Source organism: Juglans microcarpa x Juglans regia, chromosome 5D (assembly GCF_004785595.1).
Source record: "Juglans microcarpa x Juglans regia isolate MS1-56 chromosome 5D, Jm3101_v1.0, whole genome shotgun sequence".
NCBI lineage: Eukaryota > Viridiplantae > Streptophyta > Magnoliopsida > Fagales > Juglandaceae > Juglans > Juglans microcarpa x Juglans regia.
Genome location: NC_054602.1, coordinates 13,281,253 through 13,303,739, shown reverse-complemented (window position 1 = coordinate 13,303,739; position 22,487 = coordinate 13,281,253). Strand labels below are relative to the sequence as shown.

Sequence of the window (22,487 nt, the reverse complement as noted above, 5' to 3'; positions counted from 1 at the left end):
TATACCATCATGTAATTTTTCATTTTTACCATTCTATTTAAATACACATATATTAATGTGCAACACGATATACACGTGAAACCTACAAGTAGTGCACAAGCGTGGCAACCAAACTCTTATAGCCCAATACAAAAGTACACTGTGCAAGTGCATATATTATATGCTGCAATGTTACACACAAAATACATAGAGCAAACGAAAACATGCAGGTCTTAGCCAAATCACGTAAGCTGGTAGCTAGTAAACCAACAGATCATGAGCTGAACCAAATACAAGAGATAGAAAGCTAGCCTGCTCTCCAAAATAAACATAACATTAATAAAACGAAGATGAATAGATCTATACACCAATAAACTTAAAAAGTCGCAGCTTTGATCTAGATGAAACAAAGGAGATCCATTATAGTTTAAGTTAATTCTCCACACAATATTAGACAACAAAAACTACATGTATACATGCATAGAACAAAGACAATTCTGTAATTCAATATTGGATAGCCCACTGACATAGGGCTGCAAGGGGCATCTGCAGATCATGGTAAAGCACCAAAAAGGATCAAGCTGACAAAGCATCCAGAAAACAAAATGCACAAGCTAAAAGCTCCCTATCTACCAAGGAAAAAAGTGAAGCATGACGCATGAAAAGAGGCCCTAGACCTAAGCCTTCCTAAAGTCATAATACTCTTTTAACACGTACGTCAAGTACCCTCTAATTAGGCCTGCCTCCATTCGATTCCTGGTATCCCTCTCACTCCAAATACAATAGATGAACCGCAAAAATTAACTTCCCAACGAGACTAGGCATGCACCCCATTAATCAGAAACACGTACCAGAGCCTGGAAATTAACAAACTCTATTCAATTTCCTCTGACTGTGGCACTACGCCACCGCACTTCCTTCCTTCCCATCGAGAGAGATTCCCAGTTAGTCATCATTTCATTCATCCCGAACCCACCATATATACTCGAGCGGCTAGGAGTTTCGATCTCTTAGTCATCTGGTGCCGTTTTATCTATAGACAGCACAGAAGGTTTCATGGTTGAGGAATTTGGCTGCCCGCAATCCGGAAAAGTGCAGGGCATCAAACTAGACTAATCTAGCAATTCCATCCTGTCGATTTTATCGATCACACATTTCATTTTTGTTATACGTACAATAAATTGATCATGTGCATGGACCATGGTAGTGCTACTATTATTAATCATCATGATTATCCTCATATTTGGAGAAAAAGAAAATAAATGGCTCTTAGAATTTGATCTCGTAATATATGACATGGAAACTCGTTGAAAGAATGATTTGGGCAAGTTGCATGCGGACGTCATAAGAAAGCAACTTAAAAGGAAAATGATCCCCCAAGTAGTACTAGTACTTCTTACTCAATTTAAGGCCGGTTTCAAGTGGGAGGAAGATAGGAATATAAAATGAGCCCTATAATATTTTTTATTCATTTAATGTTATCCGAAATATTTATATATGGACAATAATAAATACTATAACATCTATTTATCTGTTTATCTCTTTTTGATCTTCAAGTTGGAACAAGAATATATTTTGAGGGGAGTTAATCCCACCCTGAATGTACAAACTTCCCCCCTAGTTCTTTCTTGAGTAATTCTATATACAATCGTGAAATGCATAAACGTCGCGTAATCGTTTTGAAAAAAAAATGAGGTCCATTATTAAAAAATTAATTTTTTTATGTAGATCTTATATATTTTTTATTTATTTTTTTTAAAATAATTACGCGACGGTTGCATAATTGACTATTACAAATATATTTTCTCTTCTTTAATTAACCAATACGTTGCATTCAAATTTCTTAAACCCCAAGGAAATCAAATTAATTAGGAACCCAATAAGGAAACGGAAGGGAACCTTAATTAATTTGTTAAACCCCATCACGCACCCATGCAGCTGTCTGGGCTTTAATGTTCATTAAGACCCCCACATGATTGACTAAATGGTGATCTCCGTCTTCTACAGTAGTACTTGTCTAAGGTTTTCTATAAGCTTATTCATTTATCACGATTCTCTTTAGACTTCAGAGTCCAACCCAACATTAGTTAGTGGTTGTTTTAGGGATTAATACACCAACATTACATAGTGATAACATATATATATATATGGACTTGTTGATTAATCTGCATGGTCATCATGATCAGTACTGCATGCATCTTCAAAAAAACATGCAATACATGTCCTCAAAATATACAGTACTATCTATAAAACACGTACGACACATTAATATTTTGGTCAACTAAGTACAACTACCTACCAACGCAACATTATTCCATGTCAATAATATTATTATATACTATGAATTTGTGCAGTAATTAGAAAGATTAATTGTGATACCCCTATTTTAGTGTATTTTTTTATTATTATTGAAGGATTATTTTAATTAATTTAAAAATTGGTTCCTTGTTTTAAATTCATCGGATTTATCGTTAGTTTTATTTTATAAATTTTTAAGTTGTGAAATTTATTTTGATGTGCTTTCTTGATAGTAATAATTGTTTGTATTTAAATTGCTCTTTGCTTTAATGAATAATTTTATTGTTAGACTTTAATTATTTTATTTTATTAATATTGAGTTTTACTGTTTTTATTTAGTTCTTATTTATTTTTATTGTGTCTTTTTCTTTTGTTGGACTCTTTTATTCTTGGACTGGGTCTGTTCTTTCCTGTGTGCACACTCGAGGCTCCGAGATTGAAAAAGGGGAAGTTTCACCATATGATACTGCCTGGTTTGACCACTGGGGATAGCACAACCCTACCATGAAGGTTAAACATAGTATATAATATGATACGATATGACATGATATGATAAGATGAAGATGTTCAGTTATGTTATGCCAAAGCGTTTTTGAATATGAAACGGGTATTTAAATATAAACTGTTGGTTTTCGAATATGGAAATGGTTTTTGAATACCAAAAAGGTCTTTGATTATGAAACGGATCTTTGAATATGAACAGTTGGTTGTTGAACATGAAAATAGTCTTTGAATATGAAAATGGTCTTTGAATATGGAAAGTGTCTTTAAATATGAACAGTTAATTTTTGAGTATGAAAAGTCTGAAAAGTCACTCTGATTTTCTGATAAAACGCTTCTGAGATCTGCATATAAAAATGAAATGTTTTATTTCTGCATACAGAATTTTCTAAAAAGGCTCATGTTTACATACTAGTATATGTTCTCTGCTTACTGAGTTGTTGATAACTCACCCCCTATTATCTCCAATATTTTTAGATGATTTTTAGATATTTTAGTTGAGGATCAGGACCATGAAGAATTGAGTGAGATGACTTAAGAATAGTGGATTGAGAATATAAAGCTTTCGATGAATATTGGTGATTTTTGATAATTATATTGTTGAAATGTGAGTTTAAGTGACATGTAAAGAAGTTGGCAATTTTTGGAGTTACTGTATTGAGGATTTTATATATGAGTATGTGTGGTTAATTAAATTTGAAGTGTTTACATTAGATTTGGAGCTTTTGAAAGAGTATTAGCAATGTTGGAATTGATTATCAGGTAATTTGAGTTAATTCTCCCGACCCTCGGGGACGAGGCGTTACATTAATTCTAAGTACAGCATGATTACAATATTAATTGTTCTATTTTTGAATGTTGGGGCAAACCATGTTCATGTACCCTGTCTTTGGAGCACAAAAGATGAAGCATAATATAGTTCAACCAATTTGGATTAATTTAATTTAAGAACTAGCGAAGCTTGGCCTGCTGCGCGCGCTCGCTCCACCCATTATGACACGTACAAATTACAATCCATTTCGCCTGCAAACTTCTATTTGAACTACCACGCATACATCATTGATGACGACTTCATGACCTTGGATTTGTCCCATATCATGTTAAATTGCTCTTGGAATTATTTGATTTGTCGTAGCTAGCCAGCAATCATGCTGCTTCACTTTAGTATATTATATATATATAACCATCAAGAATTGGATTATAGCCACGTTTTGCACCATGCGCGCCTAAGCGAAAAACGCAGTGCAGTGGATGAAAACATAAATCATCAGGCGTGACGCACGCAATCACGCAACTGGGATAGACATTACTGAAAGAGTAATGCTACTCATTATTCTAATTTTTATCGTCCTATTATCATCTTATAATGTGATAGATAATGGTAAGATGATGTGATTATTTATTATATTTTACTTGTAAACTTATAATCTAATACTACATTATAAAATGATGAGAAAATGATAAAAAAATAAATAATGAATATATTTTTTCTTACTGAAAGCGTACCACGTTCAGAAGTACATGATAAGTACGTAGGTCGTATGGACACAATTAATTTTGGTCAAGACACAGGCGCCACGGCTTTCCTAGCTCCTTAGTGGGTCGATATCTGCTGATATATATCTATATTAGATCTGAATTAATATTGCGCGCATGCAAAGATTCAAAGTTAGCCGCAAAATAGATGCATGCTGCAGCTAAAAGCGGAAAGAACTTTCCTCCTTAGTGGACTCACGAGCTAATGGATTAATTAATTAGCGGGCAACATGACATTATATTATTATAATTATAATTATATATATGCATGCATGTTTTATTAATGTCAAAGAAAATTGTCTTATGTTGCGGCGATCGATAGAATTAGTGCTGTGGCTAATTAATCATCTCTCATTATTTCTAATTCCACCGTCTTCCATAATTTACGTCAAATCTTTAAAGAGCCATATTTTCAAACAATTCACGTGCATGACGTTGAACATTATAAGAATATTGTACGGCATCATTATTCCAAATAATACCAATGAAAAATGGCTCTTAGAATTATAAGTGGTCTTAACTAAAGATTCCAAACTGTACGGAATACATTAGAGTAATTTATAATTAATCAGGTTTTGATGATGATATATGTCTTACCACCAGCTAGCTAGGAGGCGCGGCCGCGCGCATATATAAAATCTTTTAAATAATATTTAAAATATTCATTTCGTAATGATTAATTTATGATTGAATTAATGTTTCAGATGATTATAACAATATATGCATATATATCTTCATGTATAATATATTATGTGTCAAAAAATTATCGTATATTAACCCATAGCACATGTAAAAAGATCAGGAAATTAATTATTAAATGAATTTTTTCGTCATAAATTTTGTCATCTGATCTTTATAATACTTGTTTTTTTTTTTTTTTTTGATTGAAATGAATAAGCCATATTATTCAACTTATAATCTCAATAGATGAATACAGGAAGGGAGACCCTCCAAAATAATGCTCTCTTTAATTAGAGAGTTTAAGGGCATCCTTGGCTAATACATGAGCGATAGTATTTAAAGTCCTAGGGACATATATGGTGAAGTGACCATTACTCCATCTTCAACAAAAAAGCTTTGACATCATTGAGAATCATCCCAGTTGATTTCCACTTCTGGCCGTTTGAACCATTAAGATCCAACACAACCTGCTGTGCATGCCCTTCTAGCATTATATGAGTTAAACCCAACTGTTGACAAGTAATAACAGCTTTAAGAGCAGCTAATGATTGAGCCAAATGAGCATTTGGAAACAAATCTTTTTGTGATTTGAGTGAAGCTACCACCTTGCCCTCCCAATCTCGAACCACTACTCCAATCCCAACTCTGCAATGTGTTTTTATCAATAGCATCATCCCAATTAGCTTTGTATACATTTTGAGGTGGGGCACTCCATTGAGAAGCAAATTGTCTTAATCTAGCAGGTTTAAGTACTTCTTGTACCAGGTTTGTTGCCTTAAAGTCTGAAACAACTAGGTTAGCAAGCTCGACTGCTTGTTAAGCCTACCAATGGCTCATAGAAGATTAAAGTTCATTGTGCTAGAATGGAAGGGAGAAAGAAGATTTGGTAGAGACAAAAAGTTGATCGAACATAAAGAAAAGATAAAATATAAAGCAAAGGGAAGGGACTTGACGAGGGAGAGGCGGCAACAGAGGGAAGGGGGCTTCCAGATGTACTTCCTTTGAATTGGATCAACTTCTGTAAGAAAAGGGAACTAGAGATCAACTCCAGGACAATTCTTCAATCTAAATCAAGAAAAAATCGTGTATATTATATAGGGCTCTAAGCTCTTAACCAGTCTACTATATTCATCCAATATCGAAAGTACAAATAACAATTACTTCCTTAAAAGGGGAGATTAATTTATTAAGCTACGATTAACACTTAAAAAATCTTGCAGCACACCCCTCACATGATCTTGAGAGGAATGGATATATAAAGAACTTCAATTAAAACTGTCATCTGTCTCACTTTGTTTGAAAAGATAGAAAACTGATTGAGCCACACAGGCCTTAAGCACCTCGATCTTAACCCAAAAGTCAAGTTGGAGATTAAGGCAGCCTTTGGATACGAAGTTGGTCTCATCTTATCTTAACTCAACATTCAAACATTACTTATACATTACCACTTTTCAATTTATCTTCCACGCCTTTTCATTTAATTATTACTAATCATTACAAATTTTCTAAACTTTTATATAAAATACAAAAAATAATTCAACTTTCTCAAATTCAAAAAAAAAAAATATATTATGACAATATTTTAAGTTTATAGTATTTTTATTTAACTTTTTATCTCTCATTTCCCAACACCTAATAAAAATCTTAACTCAAACTATTTTACTATTATTTATAAACCATTTCACTATTATTTACAGATTTTTCATCTTATCTCATCTGAATATCTAAACGAGGCCTAATAATAATTAAAAAAAGGCACCCGACCTTCGCGATGCACATCACAAGTGTAATACCATCAAAAGCTGATATTACAACACATATAATCCAAGTTGTAGCATCAATGTTTTGCATGCTGCTAGCGCATGCATTCAGGAGATCAATGATCTTGGCACATACCCACAAAACAATATTAGTATAAATTAAAACTAGGATATATAAAAAAGCTGCTTTTTTATAATCAGTTATTTTCTATTAAAATGATTATTTATTGTCAAAATTAATTTATTATCGTCGCAAATAGCTTGTCATAAATACTCATTTTACTTATAGTGATGTACATATGTGCAATCTCTAGCTAGCTTGATCAAAGATTTCATGTTGCTATATAATGCATCATGTTCCACTACAACAAAAAGACTTTTTTAGGAAGATTTGTTTTTGGACGAAATAAAAATCGTCCCGAAAAATGAGTTTTAGGGATGAAATTCTAAATACTAATATCAGTCGTTTACTGATTGAACCATCAATATTACATTTAAACGTAATATTTAGGGACGAAAAAGTTTATCTCCAATAAAATTATCGATTAAACGTGTACTAAATTGTTCGATCATAAAAGAAATAACCATTCAAACGGATATTAGTTACGGTCGAACAAAAAATTGGTGGGATAAGTTGATAATTTAAAGGGAATTTGACTTACCGTTCAAACAATTCATTTGCATGTTCAAACGACTAAAATATAGTTCAAATGGAAAATATGGTGGGTTTGATGAACAAATTTTTGGCTGGAGTTGAAAATCCGTTCAAATTGGCTTATGACATGTGATTACATTCCTTTTGTATTTGTAAGGTTAGTGTGGGAACCATACAAATTGGCTTATGAAATGGTAAATTCTTTTATGGATTTGTGACAGTATCGAACCCAATGGTCAAGAGTTTCACCATGCAGACATCCTATCCTTGCACAAAGAGCAAAGGTTACAAAGATTTTGTCTTCTTACATGGGTCTTTTTATTACATACAGCTACATGAGCATGATGGTTACAAGTCTTAAAAGAATTGGTTTTCACCAATGTGAACGTTGAATTTAGTTCCAACTATTGGTACCGTAGATAAAGTGGTCATGGTAATGATTGGTAATGATTGAGATAGATGGTTTTAACTTGAATTTAGATCTTTCATGTAAATTGTTTACATTAAAAATGATTATGCTAAATTCGTATGAAATGAATTGTTTGGTTTAATGGAAATGCTTGGTTTAAGCCTAGGTTCTAGGTAGACCCCAATTCTGAAACCCTTTATATGCTCTGTTCCATTTGCATATATGCTTTGTTCTGTTTGCATCTTTAAATTCTTAATATTGCTTTAAGTGTAGTTGCAGTTTTAGCCATGTTGGTGAAAGATTTGTTCATAAAGCAACCCATGATGTGCAACGAAACATATGTGTTTTGTGAACTTGCAAGATGAAATAAAGAACTCAAACAATCGTCAAACTCTTTCATTGAGAAGATTGTAGCTCAAAATCAAACTCAGAATAAAATCTTTCTTGAAAAATTGTTCTTCTTTCTTTTTCAGCATTCACTGAATCTTTGGTCCAAATAACAAATATTTATTTATCAAGCATTTATTTAACAAATATTTATTAATGTACATTACTTATATTAAAAAATTATTACTAATTTAGTTTTTTCAAAAATGTAATGGAGACCACAACAAAGTGGTGTGTTAATATAAGACATTTTAAATAGCTTTTGATAGCTTTTGAAAAATGTTAGTTCTTCATCTAGATTTTATCATATCTTGTTGCTAATGCCACCAATAAGGAAAGCACAGTGTTTAGAAGCCAATTCTGGCATGCCAAGATTCAAATTATTCTTATTACCAACAAGGGAAACACATGCTATTTACATCCCTAACTATCTAACTAGAGTTTGAAAAATAAAATAAAATAATATTCAGTTAAGACTGTATATAACATTATTTTAAAGTAATCCTGTTGCACACCATTAAATTCAATACTAAAACTTGTTTGATTCGTGTGTGGAAACTGTGTTGGGTTCACTGGTTGTTGTCATATAACCAATAAGGGAAGTCCCAATATTAGAGAAATTCGTGGAATCACTCGAGCGAAGTGTCAAGCGCATATCGAGTGAAAATGTATATATCTTGTCTTGCTCGAGCCCATTGTTTTAAAATTTTTAGTGATACAGTTAGTATTAGAGCAACTATATATCAAACTGGAACTTTGAGAATGCCAAGTAGTAAGCAACAACAAAGGGAGCAATAAAATTGGATGTAATATTATATATGAAAGAAATAGATAGTACAGTTAATGAGAGTGAGTATGCTCTATCATTTCATATAAACTAATTTTCAATATTGCTCGCTCACATCGTCGTTTTGATGTAGCTCAGCCATGATCCAATCAAATTGTTTGTTAGTGATGGCAAGAACAATAAGAGGAAGGGTACATGCAAGGGGTGAAGGGTTTAAGAGGTCTGGACGTGCATTAATTAGATTAGAAGAATCACAATCGTAATCGAGTCTATTTTCCAATCACCCCCACCAAATCTACATACGTTGATAGACAACAGCACCTCCTCATTAGATGACTCAACCCAACCATCAAATGTGGTTTGCGAAATTTAATTTTCGGATATGGGGGTAGCAATAGGTACTTTGATAGCATTACTTCAATTGAGTTTGCTCTTAATTTCATTGCATAATATATAGTATTGACATACTTGTTTTGAGGGGAAATTTCTTTTAGCATCCGTGAGTAAGAAGCGTGGTCAAGGACCAATAAAGAGCACAAACTTTGACAACCTCTGAAAGATTGGACCAATTCCTTTACTAATCAAGGACGAAGATTGTAAGGTGTCATGCCAGAACGCGGCTATATTTGCTGGAAGGGTAACATCTATAATCAAGTGTCAACCTAACATGAGTTACCATCGTTGGAATGATGTGCCTGAGGATGAGAAGGAAGAGCTGTGTAATCGCATTCGGGTAAGAAAAGCTCATTTCATCTATTAATGGGATGTGCAAATTAGAACACTATGGATGCTAATTATCTTTCTTTGTTTGTATCCTAGGCCGATTTTATATCATAATGGGAAAGAATAATCATCGCAAGACAGTGACTTTACAACTATGCAAGTGATTCAATTCGTTCCATTATGAGCTCCATAGAATCTACAAAGTTATGAATCTCATAAAACAACACTACCAAGAGGTACTGACAAGGTGGATGAAGATGTTTGATGGAAGTTATGTATGCGATGGGATAATAAGGAATTCAAGGTAATGGTGATGTCTTAATGATATTAACTTTTAAATTCTGCAAACTTTGAATCAAGGCAGCAAGTGTGGCACAATATATTGTGCTAATATATAGTTTTTTTGGTGTTTATAGATTAACAATTCTATATTGTTTGTGAGATAGAATTGTGTTGTAATATAGAGATATTTTGTGTTTCATGTATAATCTCCATTAGGCATTGTCATTGTAAAATAAGGCCAATAGGCAACTACTACGAACTAACTATACAGGTGGCAGAAAATCTTTTCCAAGACTATTAGAAGAAAAGGTAACAAATGGCCCGTTAGTTTAATCGATCGCCATAGAGAATGGCCTTGATGTTTCCATGTATATGTTTTCACCTAACTAATATAATAGCATTTTGCATATTGTAGCGTGAGAGTGTGTACAACCTAGTTGATTTTTTTAAGGAGTTCCATTGGTCAAAAAAGAAGAATAAATTTGTAATGGACATGACGGAAGATCTTTATGTGAGTAACAATAACATTGGGCAGTTGTGTGCTTTTTATAAATTAAACTCAGAGTTATGCTTATTTTTTATATTGGTTATCATCTTCTTCATGATTAAAGAAATTTTTGTGCATTGTTGTAGAAGAATAAAATGGTGGAAAGGCTAAATGCAATGGACCAAGAGAATCAAACTCGAGAGATAGCAGCGCTGATTTTTAAGGAGGTTGTTGGGCATAGAACTGAAGCAACTTGGACAAATGGAGTGAAGAAAGCACTCAACTTCCATTGACTAGCCTGATAGATGGGTTATGTGCTCTTCCCTGATTGTATAAAAGTTGTCCCCCACATATGTATATATATCTAGCTTGCAACATGGTTGATTGAAGAACACTTATCATGATGTCTTGTATATTTTGACATGGCTTTATGGAGTGTGGACAAAAGGTACGATGTCTAGTACTATGGGTACATTAATGCAATATATGCTTTAATATATATGCTTGGGCATATATATATATATATATATATATACACACGCTTGGCCTCTAAATATATAATTAAACTTGGATATTAAAGTTATGTCTAGTATATCTTTATATATTGGTAAGTGACTACAAGGATATAAGTAGCAGTCCCCTTCCACAAAACTACAAGAAGAAGGAAAAAAATAAGCTATGGTTGATCAATTGAGCCACCAATAATTGTCTAATATTAGAATGTTAGTAAGTCATCATGATCATTAGTTTCAGGATATAAAAATTGATCAAGTCGTATTCTCTTCGTATTTTCTTTCCAGCAATTTTGCTTGAAACCATTTGTTGCCATAACAAAGTTTTACTTGATCCCTAATTTTTTCCAGTCCACTACAATCAATTTGTGATGCAATTCTTACAAAAAGAACATAAAATTTGTGACGCTAACAAATTCGACTAAATGTAATTCATTCATATTTGTGACAAGGTAATAAGCGCCACAAGAAAAACATTGTTTGAGGCAACAAATTCACCATTTCTATCATTAGTTCCAGGGACGCAGTAGTTCAGTTTCCAGCAAAATGTTTATATTTATGGCACTACTACTTAGCCGTAAATATAACTAACCTTTATCTATAATTTACTACCATTTGCGACAAGGTAATATGTGCCACAAAAAACATTAGCATTATCATTATTTACGACAATATTTTCTTTGTTAGAAAATATGTGCCACAAAATATTCGCGTTGGCGACCTTTTGTGTAACACGAATAGCACATTTGTAAAGACTTTGTCGACACAAATAATAAATAATTGCGGCAATAGATATTAGCAACCATGAAAGAAGCTCACAAATAATATTTTGTTGCGACGATATTTTACATTTACATCACAAAAATAATGACGCAAATGCATTTTTTTTCTACCATCGGCGTCTGCTTACGTTGAATTTTTCCCATAATGTCGGCGATATATTTTGTTGCAAATATGAGGGTTTTTGTGACGTACACAAGTTTCGACGTGATAAACCTTTTGAGATGCATTAATAGCGTCCACGTTTCGTCGATTGGATTCGAATGAAAATAATTATTGGCGTCGGCATTTTTGGACTTTTGCGTCGATTTAATGTGACGCAAAATGTCATTTCTGTTGTAGTTTATATATATTGTCGGTTCTCCAAGTACGCATGCATGCATGCATACCAATCAATTTCTTAATAAAATAATAATTCAAATCAAGAAACCTACCATATCAAGGAATTAGAGCAACCACTGGATCATTGGTTGGACGTTTACCTTAATTTCCCCAAGTTCCATTTTTCTATAAGAGCAATAACAGCGTTTTTATTTAGACTTTAGTGAGTATGCACATGCCATTTGGAAAAATTAAAAAAAAAAGAAGTTTGAATAAGATTATTTTAGTCTAGATTCACTTCCTGTTTGAACTGGATTCTTTGGATTCACACCACGTGAGGGTAATCTAAGGAATTCGGTTCGGATTCCTAACATCATATTCAGTACCCTTGTTCTTCTTCTTTTTTTATAGTCAATGCATGAAAAAGTTCATGATAATTATACCACTAATTTCTATACCCAGACACGCATGCTTAATATAGCTAGAAGACCAGATATAGTTCATGACAATTATACCACGTTACAATTCAAAGATCATATTAGATTTTCTATTGAAAATATAGAAGATCGATGTTGAATCACAAATATTAATTGACATTTGTCCGTCCACGTGGCAAAAGTTTCAAGCTAGATATTTAAAGCTAAATATTACACATGCCAAAATGTTAGATTAATGATATTTGTTATCCTGAAACTTATCGCTCATATGACCCTATTGACTTGACACCACTATATGATGTCACGTATAAAAAAAAATTAAAAACACAAACACAAAATGGACAAACAAAAATAAAATTTCATTTTTATTCTTTTTATATTTTCGGACATACGTCCTTTTAGTTTGAATATAATTTTTTTCATTCATACTCTAAATAGTACAATATCAATACTCCAAACATAATTAGTATCAGTGCTAATTAGGGACTAGTAATTAATTTCAAGCTATGGTACGAATTCTTCTTGAATCACGAACAAAATAACGGCCTCTCTAATTCTTCCCTATGCATATGCATTCTTCCCATGATCTTAACCTTTTTCTTACATTAAAAATATAGGAGAAAGTAAAAACAAGATGGAGTTTTCTCTACAAAAATGTTGTGTCCTGATAAATTCTCCTGACAGTGGATCCCGACACACTTTTGTATTTTTTTTATTTAATGATTAATAAAGTATTTTTTTAATGATCTTGTAATTTTTTTTTTAAATATTGAAGTGTATAAAAAATATATGAAAAAAAGAAGTATTTAACTTTCTCGAAAGAATATGTCGGACTACATGACCTTTGGCAGATGTAGCACGACTGTTTGCTCTTTCATCCTTAGTCTACTGTTGGAAAATGTCAAACGTCCCACCTCCAGCTTTTAACTTTCGGTTTTCACTTTTTGTCTATCTTTCCCATTTGAATGCTATATTAATCTTATATTGTTGTCATTTTTTATTAAAACTTTAATGTTGTGGGGTCCAAATTAAACAGGATTGATCATCAATCCTAAATTATCCTGTCCCTCACGACAAAAATGAAATGGATATATAGGCCAATTAGACGCGTGGATGTACCACGAATCCGTGAGACCTGAGCCACGTGGCCCATCTCCTATTGATTTCCACCAGTTGGGTAGACTTCCTATAAGTATTGGAATTAGATGTCATCATGGATCGTGATTTCGTTTTTGACCAATCCCTAACTATTCGATCGGAAACGTGGATTGTCTGTAAAATAATAAACTCATCAATCGGTAGGAGTACTACATGAGACTTGTCTCTCTCTCTCTCTCTCTCTCTCTCTCTCTCTCTCTCTCTATTGTATTCACTTTATGGAAAGCTAGCTAGCTTGGAGTACGTTTGATAATTATTACGCACGTTTTTAAACGTCTATGGAATTACTCTCATGTGTATGTATGTGTGGCTGGCTACCTAGGTAGCTCAAAATCCATGCCTTGGCCCCTAAGCATGCATGCAACACGTCATAGGTACTGAAATCAACATCCATTACGATAAGGCCTTCCAAAGCAGTCTTCTTTATATATAATAACTCATAATTTAATTGACATAGATAATATTAGAGTAGAAATTCTCAACTCCATGCAATATTTTGATTTCACGCTTCACCGTCTATACATATATATATATATATATATATATATATATAAATTTTTTAATAATAATTTTTTTTTATAAAAATAAACTGACAAACTAAAATGATTAACCTGTATTAATCTTTAATCTATATATATATATATATGTATTCTTATAAAAAAAAATCTATATATATATATATTATTTTCCAATTGAAATACATGCATGCATAGGTACGTATGAAGTATCAATCGATCCCTTTTTTGCAATTACTAGGAATACTAGTTTACGATCATCTAGAAGCTGATATGTTTTCGTATTATATTATTTAGCAAATGCAAAATTGCTTTCCCTTGGGAGCATCGGATTATAACCTATATATGAACTTTAATTCCAACTTTTGAAAGCCACCCACCCACTTTTTTTTTTTTTTAATTCATTCATAGTCACACATTCCTTTCTAACGCTGAAATTAGGTCTTCTGAAATAAAGATATTTCTCTTTTTAATTAAAGGTTACATACGACATTCCAACTACCTATGGACTACTATTAAGTGTTCCTTTGATAGGGAGATAATATGAGAAGAAATGAGATCATGAAATGATTTGTAAATAGTAGTAAGATTATTATTCGAAATTAGATGAGATGAGATGATGTGAGATGGTTTAATATTAATTCGTTATGCCTGTTACAACCTTATATAATTAATAACCATATGGCGTACTTAGATTCAAATTAATTATGTACTCCTTTGAATTTTTTGTCCAAACTAAATTTAGAGCCTAGTAAACAAATAGACGCATAAAGTGGATACATGCTATAATATTTATCGAGTATTAATATTATTCAAAAATTTCATTTAGGCAGCTATATATATAAATATTGTACATAAAGTTCATTTTATATTTCTATCTATTTCATACTGTAGGCCCTAAAATTTAGATAAAAACTTTAAGGGATCTTCTTCCTAAAGGCATTACTAGCTATAAGTATTTTTGCCTTTTTCTTATCTAATTAATTTAAAAAAGAATTGTAATCATCTTATAAATTATAAGGGGAGTCTAAAAATGTATATTCAAAAATCTCGAATAAAAACTATAACTAATAATTTTGCATGGCTCAAAAATAGTTTCCAAATATATTATATTTAATATGAGATTTTGTTATGTCACTATACCAGCATTAAAAAACAAAAACTCATCATTTTCAACTTTTTGTCTGAAAACCTCAGTTTAATATATATATATATATATATATATATATATATATATATATATATATATTGTGCCGCCCGAGAATATTGACTTTTAATTCCCAAATTAGTTCCTGAGAGTCTTTGTCAATGATCCAATACGTACACATGTATATATCATCAAAAACATTAATGTTACGGCCAGCTAGTTTAATTGACGCACGTTTTTTTTATGGAACGCTACTTCTGGTCCAATGCTTCAATCTTATAATGGGTTATGGCTATATATGCCCCCATCACGTACACATGGGTGGAGAGCTGTGCGCAGTACCTGCAGTACTGATCTCTTTGGCAAAGCAAAAATGGCATCACAGCAAGTGGGTTTGATCACTAGTTCTGATCATTTAGTGCTGAGCATAGACGAGGAGCTCAGCAAATTAGACCCCAAGATCAAAGTCCCAGAGCGCTTTATTCGCGTTGGTCAAGATCCTGCCCCAGTTCTAAAGACCTCTTTCCCTGCGATCCCCACAGTTGACATGAAAAAATTGGTTTCTGAAGATACCAAAGACTTTGAACTCGAGAAGTTGCACTCCATTTGCATCGAATGGGGCATGTTTCAGGTCTGCTAGCTAATTCTTAATTATTTTTTAGTTTTGATCTTTCATATACGTTAGCACTAGGAAAATGATCGTTTTGGGTTCGCATATATATGCAGTTGTTAGGATTAATATACATATATCTAGCTTGCATGGGTTGGCTTTATCATTTTCAACTCTAATATTGAGAAAGCTGAAGCAAAATAAGTACGGTTTTTATGTTGTTTTTGTCCAGTTGGTAAATCATGGAGTTAGTTCTTCACTCGTGGAGAAGCTGAATGATGAGATTGAAGGATTCTTCAAGCTTCCTGTGGAGGAAAAAATGAATTTGAAGGTAAGACCAGGTGATGTTGAAGGCTTCGGAACCGTGGTCCGATCCGATGAACAGAGACTTGATTGGGGTGATAGGGTATATATGATAATAAACCCTATTCATAGAAGAAAGCCATATCTCTTCCCCGAGCTTCCTTCTTCTTTGAGGTTCTCTCTCTCTCTCTCTCTCTCTCTCTCTCTGACACACACACAAACCACATTTATATATCTTGATCTTTTATTCTGTTTTTGAAACATGAACAAATATTTGTACTGATCTATTAATCCGGTTTCGCCAGAGAAACTCTGGAGACTTACATATTGGAGTTGCAAAAACTAGCTATGACACTGTTCGATTACCTGGGAAAGGCCCTATTGCTGGAGAAGGAAGAGATGGGGGAGTTGTTTGAAGATGGGATGCAATCTGTGAGGATGACATACTATCCTCCGTGCCCACAACCGGAGCTGGTTGTGGGTCTCACGCCTCATTCGGACGCAACCGGAATCACCATCCTTCACCAGGTTAATGGAGTCGAAGGCCTTCAAATAAAGAAAGACGGGGTTTGGATTCCCGTAAGCTTCCGCCCGGATGGCTTTGTTGTGAATATTGGAGACATTCTAGAGGTTTGTGATGGTTCCTCTCTTTATCTCCATCTATATATTTCAAAGTTTAGTATAAAGAAAGATCAAAGAAATGAAAAACGTGCATATTGAATCGACCAGTCGTCCGCTTTTCTGGAAACTCTTAGGTCTCGTGTTCAAACTTCGTAATTTAGGAGGCCGATCTAACAACTAATTTCTAACGTACTACGTGGTCTTAATTATAGGAATTAACTTATCTTTTATGGGTGCCTTCAATTTACGTAACACGGTTTCACTGTTTCTAGCTAGTTGCCACGACGTACGCACTTACAGCAATTAACTTTCTTGATATGCTTATATTCAACATGATTGAAAACACGCATTTACTATTAATGAATGATATATATTCCACGATATATATATATATATATATATATATATATATATATTTATAGCCGAGATATATATATATCTGCATTCACATCATAATTATGAAAGCAGACCAAATATACATGCTAATGTCTTCTTCTCTCTTTTTCTTTTTTTAATATTAGTAAGAATATTTAACATCGAAAATAGTGATATATATTCCGGCCATAGAAAGCCGAAGCCGGCAGGTAGAGACCAACTCATTGATAAATATTATCCCTTAGCCAAGAATTTATTTTTAAGAAGGCCAGCCGATTGAATAACTTAATATATGTAGTTATTTTTTCACATAATATATATTTTGCTATATAAAGTAATATAATGCAGAATAAAGTTATAATAGATGTAATTCAAAGATAAAAGGAATCATGATCACCATATGCATCAACCTAGAGAAAACATGAATAAAATGAGATAAAGCTAGTAAGGGAAACTGATTGAATAAGCTCAATAAATTATGGAAAAAAACATTATGGGTTTTAGAATTAACGATATTTTATGGCTTCTAGAACTTTTACAATTTTGGTTTTAAGAAAACTCAATATTTTTTTTTTTTATATTTAAGCTGGCTACATTAATTTTAAGTTTTAGCAATAACTTGAATGCATTTGTTTTTTTTTTAAATTTTTTTATATTAAAAAAAAAAAAAAAGAAGAAGATCAGTTATCATAGATTGTCTTGGGTGAGAGGGTGGTTCAATCTAGTTCTAACATAAATATGATCTCATCATGATGTATGACATTAAAAAAGATATCCTAAGCGGGCCTAGCTATCATGAAATGTCGAGGTCTAAGTGATCGTTTGGATAGTGAGATGAGATCATGAGATAGTTTTAGATGAGTTGAATAAAATATTATTAGAATATTATTTTTTAATATTATTTTTATTTTGAGATTTGAAAAAGTTGAATTGTTTATTATATTTTGTATGAGAAATTTGAAAAAATTATAATAATGAGATGGGTTGAGAGTATTTCTGTATCCAAACTGATGTAATACTACATGAGAAGTGTTATGATCACATTATGTACAGACCATGACATAAGCAATATTAATTCAACATATGACGTTTTGTGTGACCATTTGGGAGTCGTAATTCTCATGTACAATATTCCTTAAGTATAGGTTATATTAAAAAAAAAAATTACAAATTTTGAGACAAATTTTTAGGTCATGTGCTTTGTGTAAGTAGGGATGTAAGGAGTTTAGTCCGAACTGAAAAAATAGATCGGACCGGATCGATCCCACAAATTGTGGACTAAAAAAATTCGATCTGGTCCCGAGGTCTGCGAATTTTGGCCCGGACCAGATCGGATCGAACTCCTATATATATTTTAAAAATAGTTTTAATAATTTAAGATATTATTTTTATATATTAATTATATAAGTTAATGGTGTAATTTTCATCTAATTTATTATCATTGATCATACAAAATATAAAATAATCTATGTTGTCAATTAATAATAAATCATAAATCATGTGATAATTTATGTCATTATATGTAAATAGCTAATATACATCATACATACTCAACTATTTATACTTAATTAAAATAATTAAGTAATTTTTTACATAATTCACATTAATAATTCACTTAATCTTAATTTAATAATTTAAATATTTTTTTTATTAATTTATTTAAAAAAAATAACAAAATAATTAGGCCGGACTGAATGGACCAACCGGACTGGACCGATAGCAACCGGTCTAGTCCGTATGAATGTTTGGTTGGGTCCGATCTGGAAAAAATGATAGATTGAAAATTCAGTCCATCACCAGATCGGACCGATTTACACTCCTAGGTAAAAGTGACGAGATCGGTTAAAATTATACAAGACGTTTGCAAAAGCAGAAAGCGGTGAATTTTAAAAGCTAATAATTCGTGAGTATAATTTTTAGTTTGTGATTATTCTTTTTTATTTTGTATATCTTTGTGAAATTAAGTGATAGGTTGAGGTTCCAGTAAATTAACGACGGTATGAATATTTCGTTGGGGAGAGGAAAAACTATTTTAGGTAGTTTAAAACAGTTTGTTTATATTCATAGGATGATTACTCTGCATGTATGGAAGAAAAGATAATACCTTTAATTAATTAATTTGGTTGCAAATATCATGAGACTTACTATATATGGTTATAATAATTTGAATATTATACACTAACTTAATTTTCTAAGATGTTTTTTTTATTATATACAAAATAATATTTGAACTGAATATCATCTCTAAATTATTTCTAAAAATCATTTTTTATTTTAATTAACCGAGCGCGGGTTATAATATGCTTTTGCATGCATGCAGATTTTGAGCAATGGGGTATATAACAGCGTGGAGCACAGAGCAACAGTGAATTCAACGAAAGAGAGAATGTCAGTTGCTTTGTTCTTCAACCCAAAATTCGAGGCAGAGGTTGGACCCTCATATACATTGTTAAACCCAAATAACCCACCATTATTCAGAAGGGTGGCAATGGAGAAATATGTGAAGGATTTCTTCTCCAGGAGTCTCAATGGCAGGACTTACGTAGAGCATATGAGGATCAAAACCGGGTAAGGCAACAGTACAGGTACAAGTTGATCTTAGATCTTGATCAATCGCTCACCGCCGGCCAATTAATCATTAATATCATCATGTATACATGTACTGCATGTCTCAGACTCTCAGGCAATAAATTAATCTCTCTTTATCTGTGAATTGTTCTTTAATTCCGAATATTGCTGGATAACTCTAGCGTAAGTCAAGGTACTTAGGAGTGCTGTACCAGATCAGTCGGACAGTGATTAACTTTAATGTAATTGTTTTAGCCTATAAATCATGTCCCCCTCAATTTATCACACAATTTGTTATATATAGTACTTGCTTCCCAAACTCTATGAAATTGATAGACCTAGCTACAGGAAATTTTATTATGTTGAAGAATCACAAATTACAGTTTGAGATGAAATCTCACTGTTCAAACATAGTGTCACACGGCGAAAATCTTATTTTTTACTTTTCTGCGTTATTCACTTGAGCAAAGTGTGGAGTGCGCCTTGAGTGAGAGATATTTGCCCGATTCTCGCTCAAGATACTTGTTGAGCCCCAAGACTTGAGCGAACTCTTGACCTTAATTTGCTTTGGCTTGGGCCTATCAGCCTAAGCTTACGCTCCATGGCACAAGCATCCGTGAAAATCATAACGCATCCTTGTTGGGTTGGATCATCAAATCGGACCGACGCACCAACAAACCAGGCTCCACCAACCCAACACAATATTACATCCTAAGATCAACTATGCTTTAAATAATCAAATAAAAGTCATAAAAAATCACAAAACAACACTTGGAGTTTTTGATTCTACACTTAGTCCAAAAACAAAAACTTTACCTTAACTAGCTTTGGTCAATCTCTTGATCCATGGCTTAAATAGATGAGATCTTCAAATTAAAACATCACATGGTTTAAACATGTCTTCTAAAGAAGATCCAACTATCTAACTTAAAAATCACATGGCTAAAAATCAGTAAAACATGGATCTAATCCAAAAAATCAAATCTTAGGTCGAACCGAAATTCTCTTGCATAGAAAAATCATATCTTTGAAAATAATACTAAATATCTTCAAACCAACATCCTAACATGCATATAAGAGGCTCATGATTATCAAATAAAAATTTCAAAACCTTTGGAGTAAGATTAAACCATAAAATATTCAAACTTTCTCAAACAAAAACTGTTTTTTCCACTTCCAGTTTTTAAGTTTCTAAATCTAAGGAAATCTTTCATCAAAAGTTTTATTCATTCAACAAATCCTCAATGAACATTCATAAATACATGTTAAAAACACTCTATCGGACCAATATATGTCCATTAGCTTGGTCAAAGACTCCAAAACATAACATACTATCCAGTTTAAAGCCCAAAATGACATTTCCATGGTTAAAATAACTTTTGACCAACCAAATCACCACAAGATGAAACAAATAAGATATCTACAGAAACTAAACTCAAAGAAGAACAACTTTCAGGAGGAGTCATTATGAGAAAATATTTAAAAGGGTCACAAATGACCACGCAAAATAACTAAAAAAACTTCTGGAGAGAGCTACTAGGTGTTTCTCTCTAAGAACGAGGATGAGAAGTGATGAAATGAAAGAAAATGTGCTTTGCATGCCTCTAGAATTCTGGAGGGTGAGGTATGGGCTTGAATGGCCCTTAAGGGATCGTGATATCAAGTCCAAATTCAATTTTTCTTGACTCAATCAAATTTTCAAGGTTTAAAAGGTTGAATAATGATGCCATAACAACAATTTGATAAATTAATAGTATGTGAAAGTGATTTAATCAAGTGATTAAACACAATACTAGAAATTGGATCAAAAAGGGTTTGGAGGCCAACTTTAGGGTTTGGGAAAACCGTTTAGGATTTTGGTTTTCAACTAAGCTTTTGGGGTTTCAACTGGATTCCAACTATTTAGGGTTTCACTAGGGTTGAAACCTTCTTTTCTCTGGCACAAATTGGTTGATCAGATGAAAACAAAAAGAATAGAATTTTGCTTAGGTAGCATGATCTCACACCTCGATTCCTTCATAAATCATCTCATTGACCCTCTTTGTGCCAAGTGTCCAAATTCTATTCACCAAGTATGGCTAAGATCCTGCCAAGTATCCAAATAAAACTTCTCTAGCCTAATTTGGACATTCTACAATGTGATTTTGAAAACAGTGTACTAGATGCTACTATAGAGGTTACTATTCACTTCGTGAAAGTGAAATATAAACTTTGTACTGTAAAATCCTAAATATTCATACAAACCTAACTGTGCAATTCGTTTATTGAAATTCAATCCCGAAGTGCCTCAAAATAAGCAAAATGTATTTTCGAACAAGCGTTTTGTCTGAAAATGAGATAATTACTCTATAAAATCCTAAATAATCAATAGAGTCTAATGGCGCAGATCATAACTTAAAATGAAACTTCTAACTACCTCAAATAAATAAAAATTACATTTATGGCATCACATTGAGTGATAACTCTGGCTATGCTGATAGACTAAAACCTAAGCGATTAGTGGAATCGTGAAAACTTATGGTGTTTTCATGAGATTCCTAAGTGCCTATTGAAATTCCACCATTGAATTTCTAGTAGGCTGTTACGGCATGCTCATGTGTATTTTTGGAATAATGTTATTAGATAGTGTTAAAATTATGATACAAATAGTTAAAA

The 22,487-nt window shown here is 32.6% G+C and overlaps 1 protein-coding gene across 1 annotated transcript; it reads left to right on the top strand.

The window, feature by feature from the left end:
- Nucleotides 1-15,686: 15,686 nt before the first annotated feature.
- On the top strand, nucleotides 15,687-20,110 carry LOC121265271 (codeine O-demethylase-like). The gene is made up of 4 exons (XM_041168836.1): nucleotides 15,687-15,986; nucleotides 16,198-16,442; nucleotides 16,574-16,898; nucleotides 19,585-20,110. Exons 1-4 carry the CDS (start codon nucleotides 15,729-15,731, stop codon nucleotides 19,834-19,836), a joined length of 1,080 nt encoding a protein of 359 aa, XP_041024770.1. The 5' UTR covers nucleotides 15,687-15,728; the 3' UTR covers nucleotides 19,837-20,110.
- The last annotated feature ends 2,377 nt before the right edge of the window (nucleotides 20,111-22,487 follow it).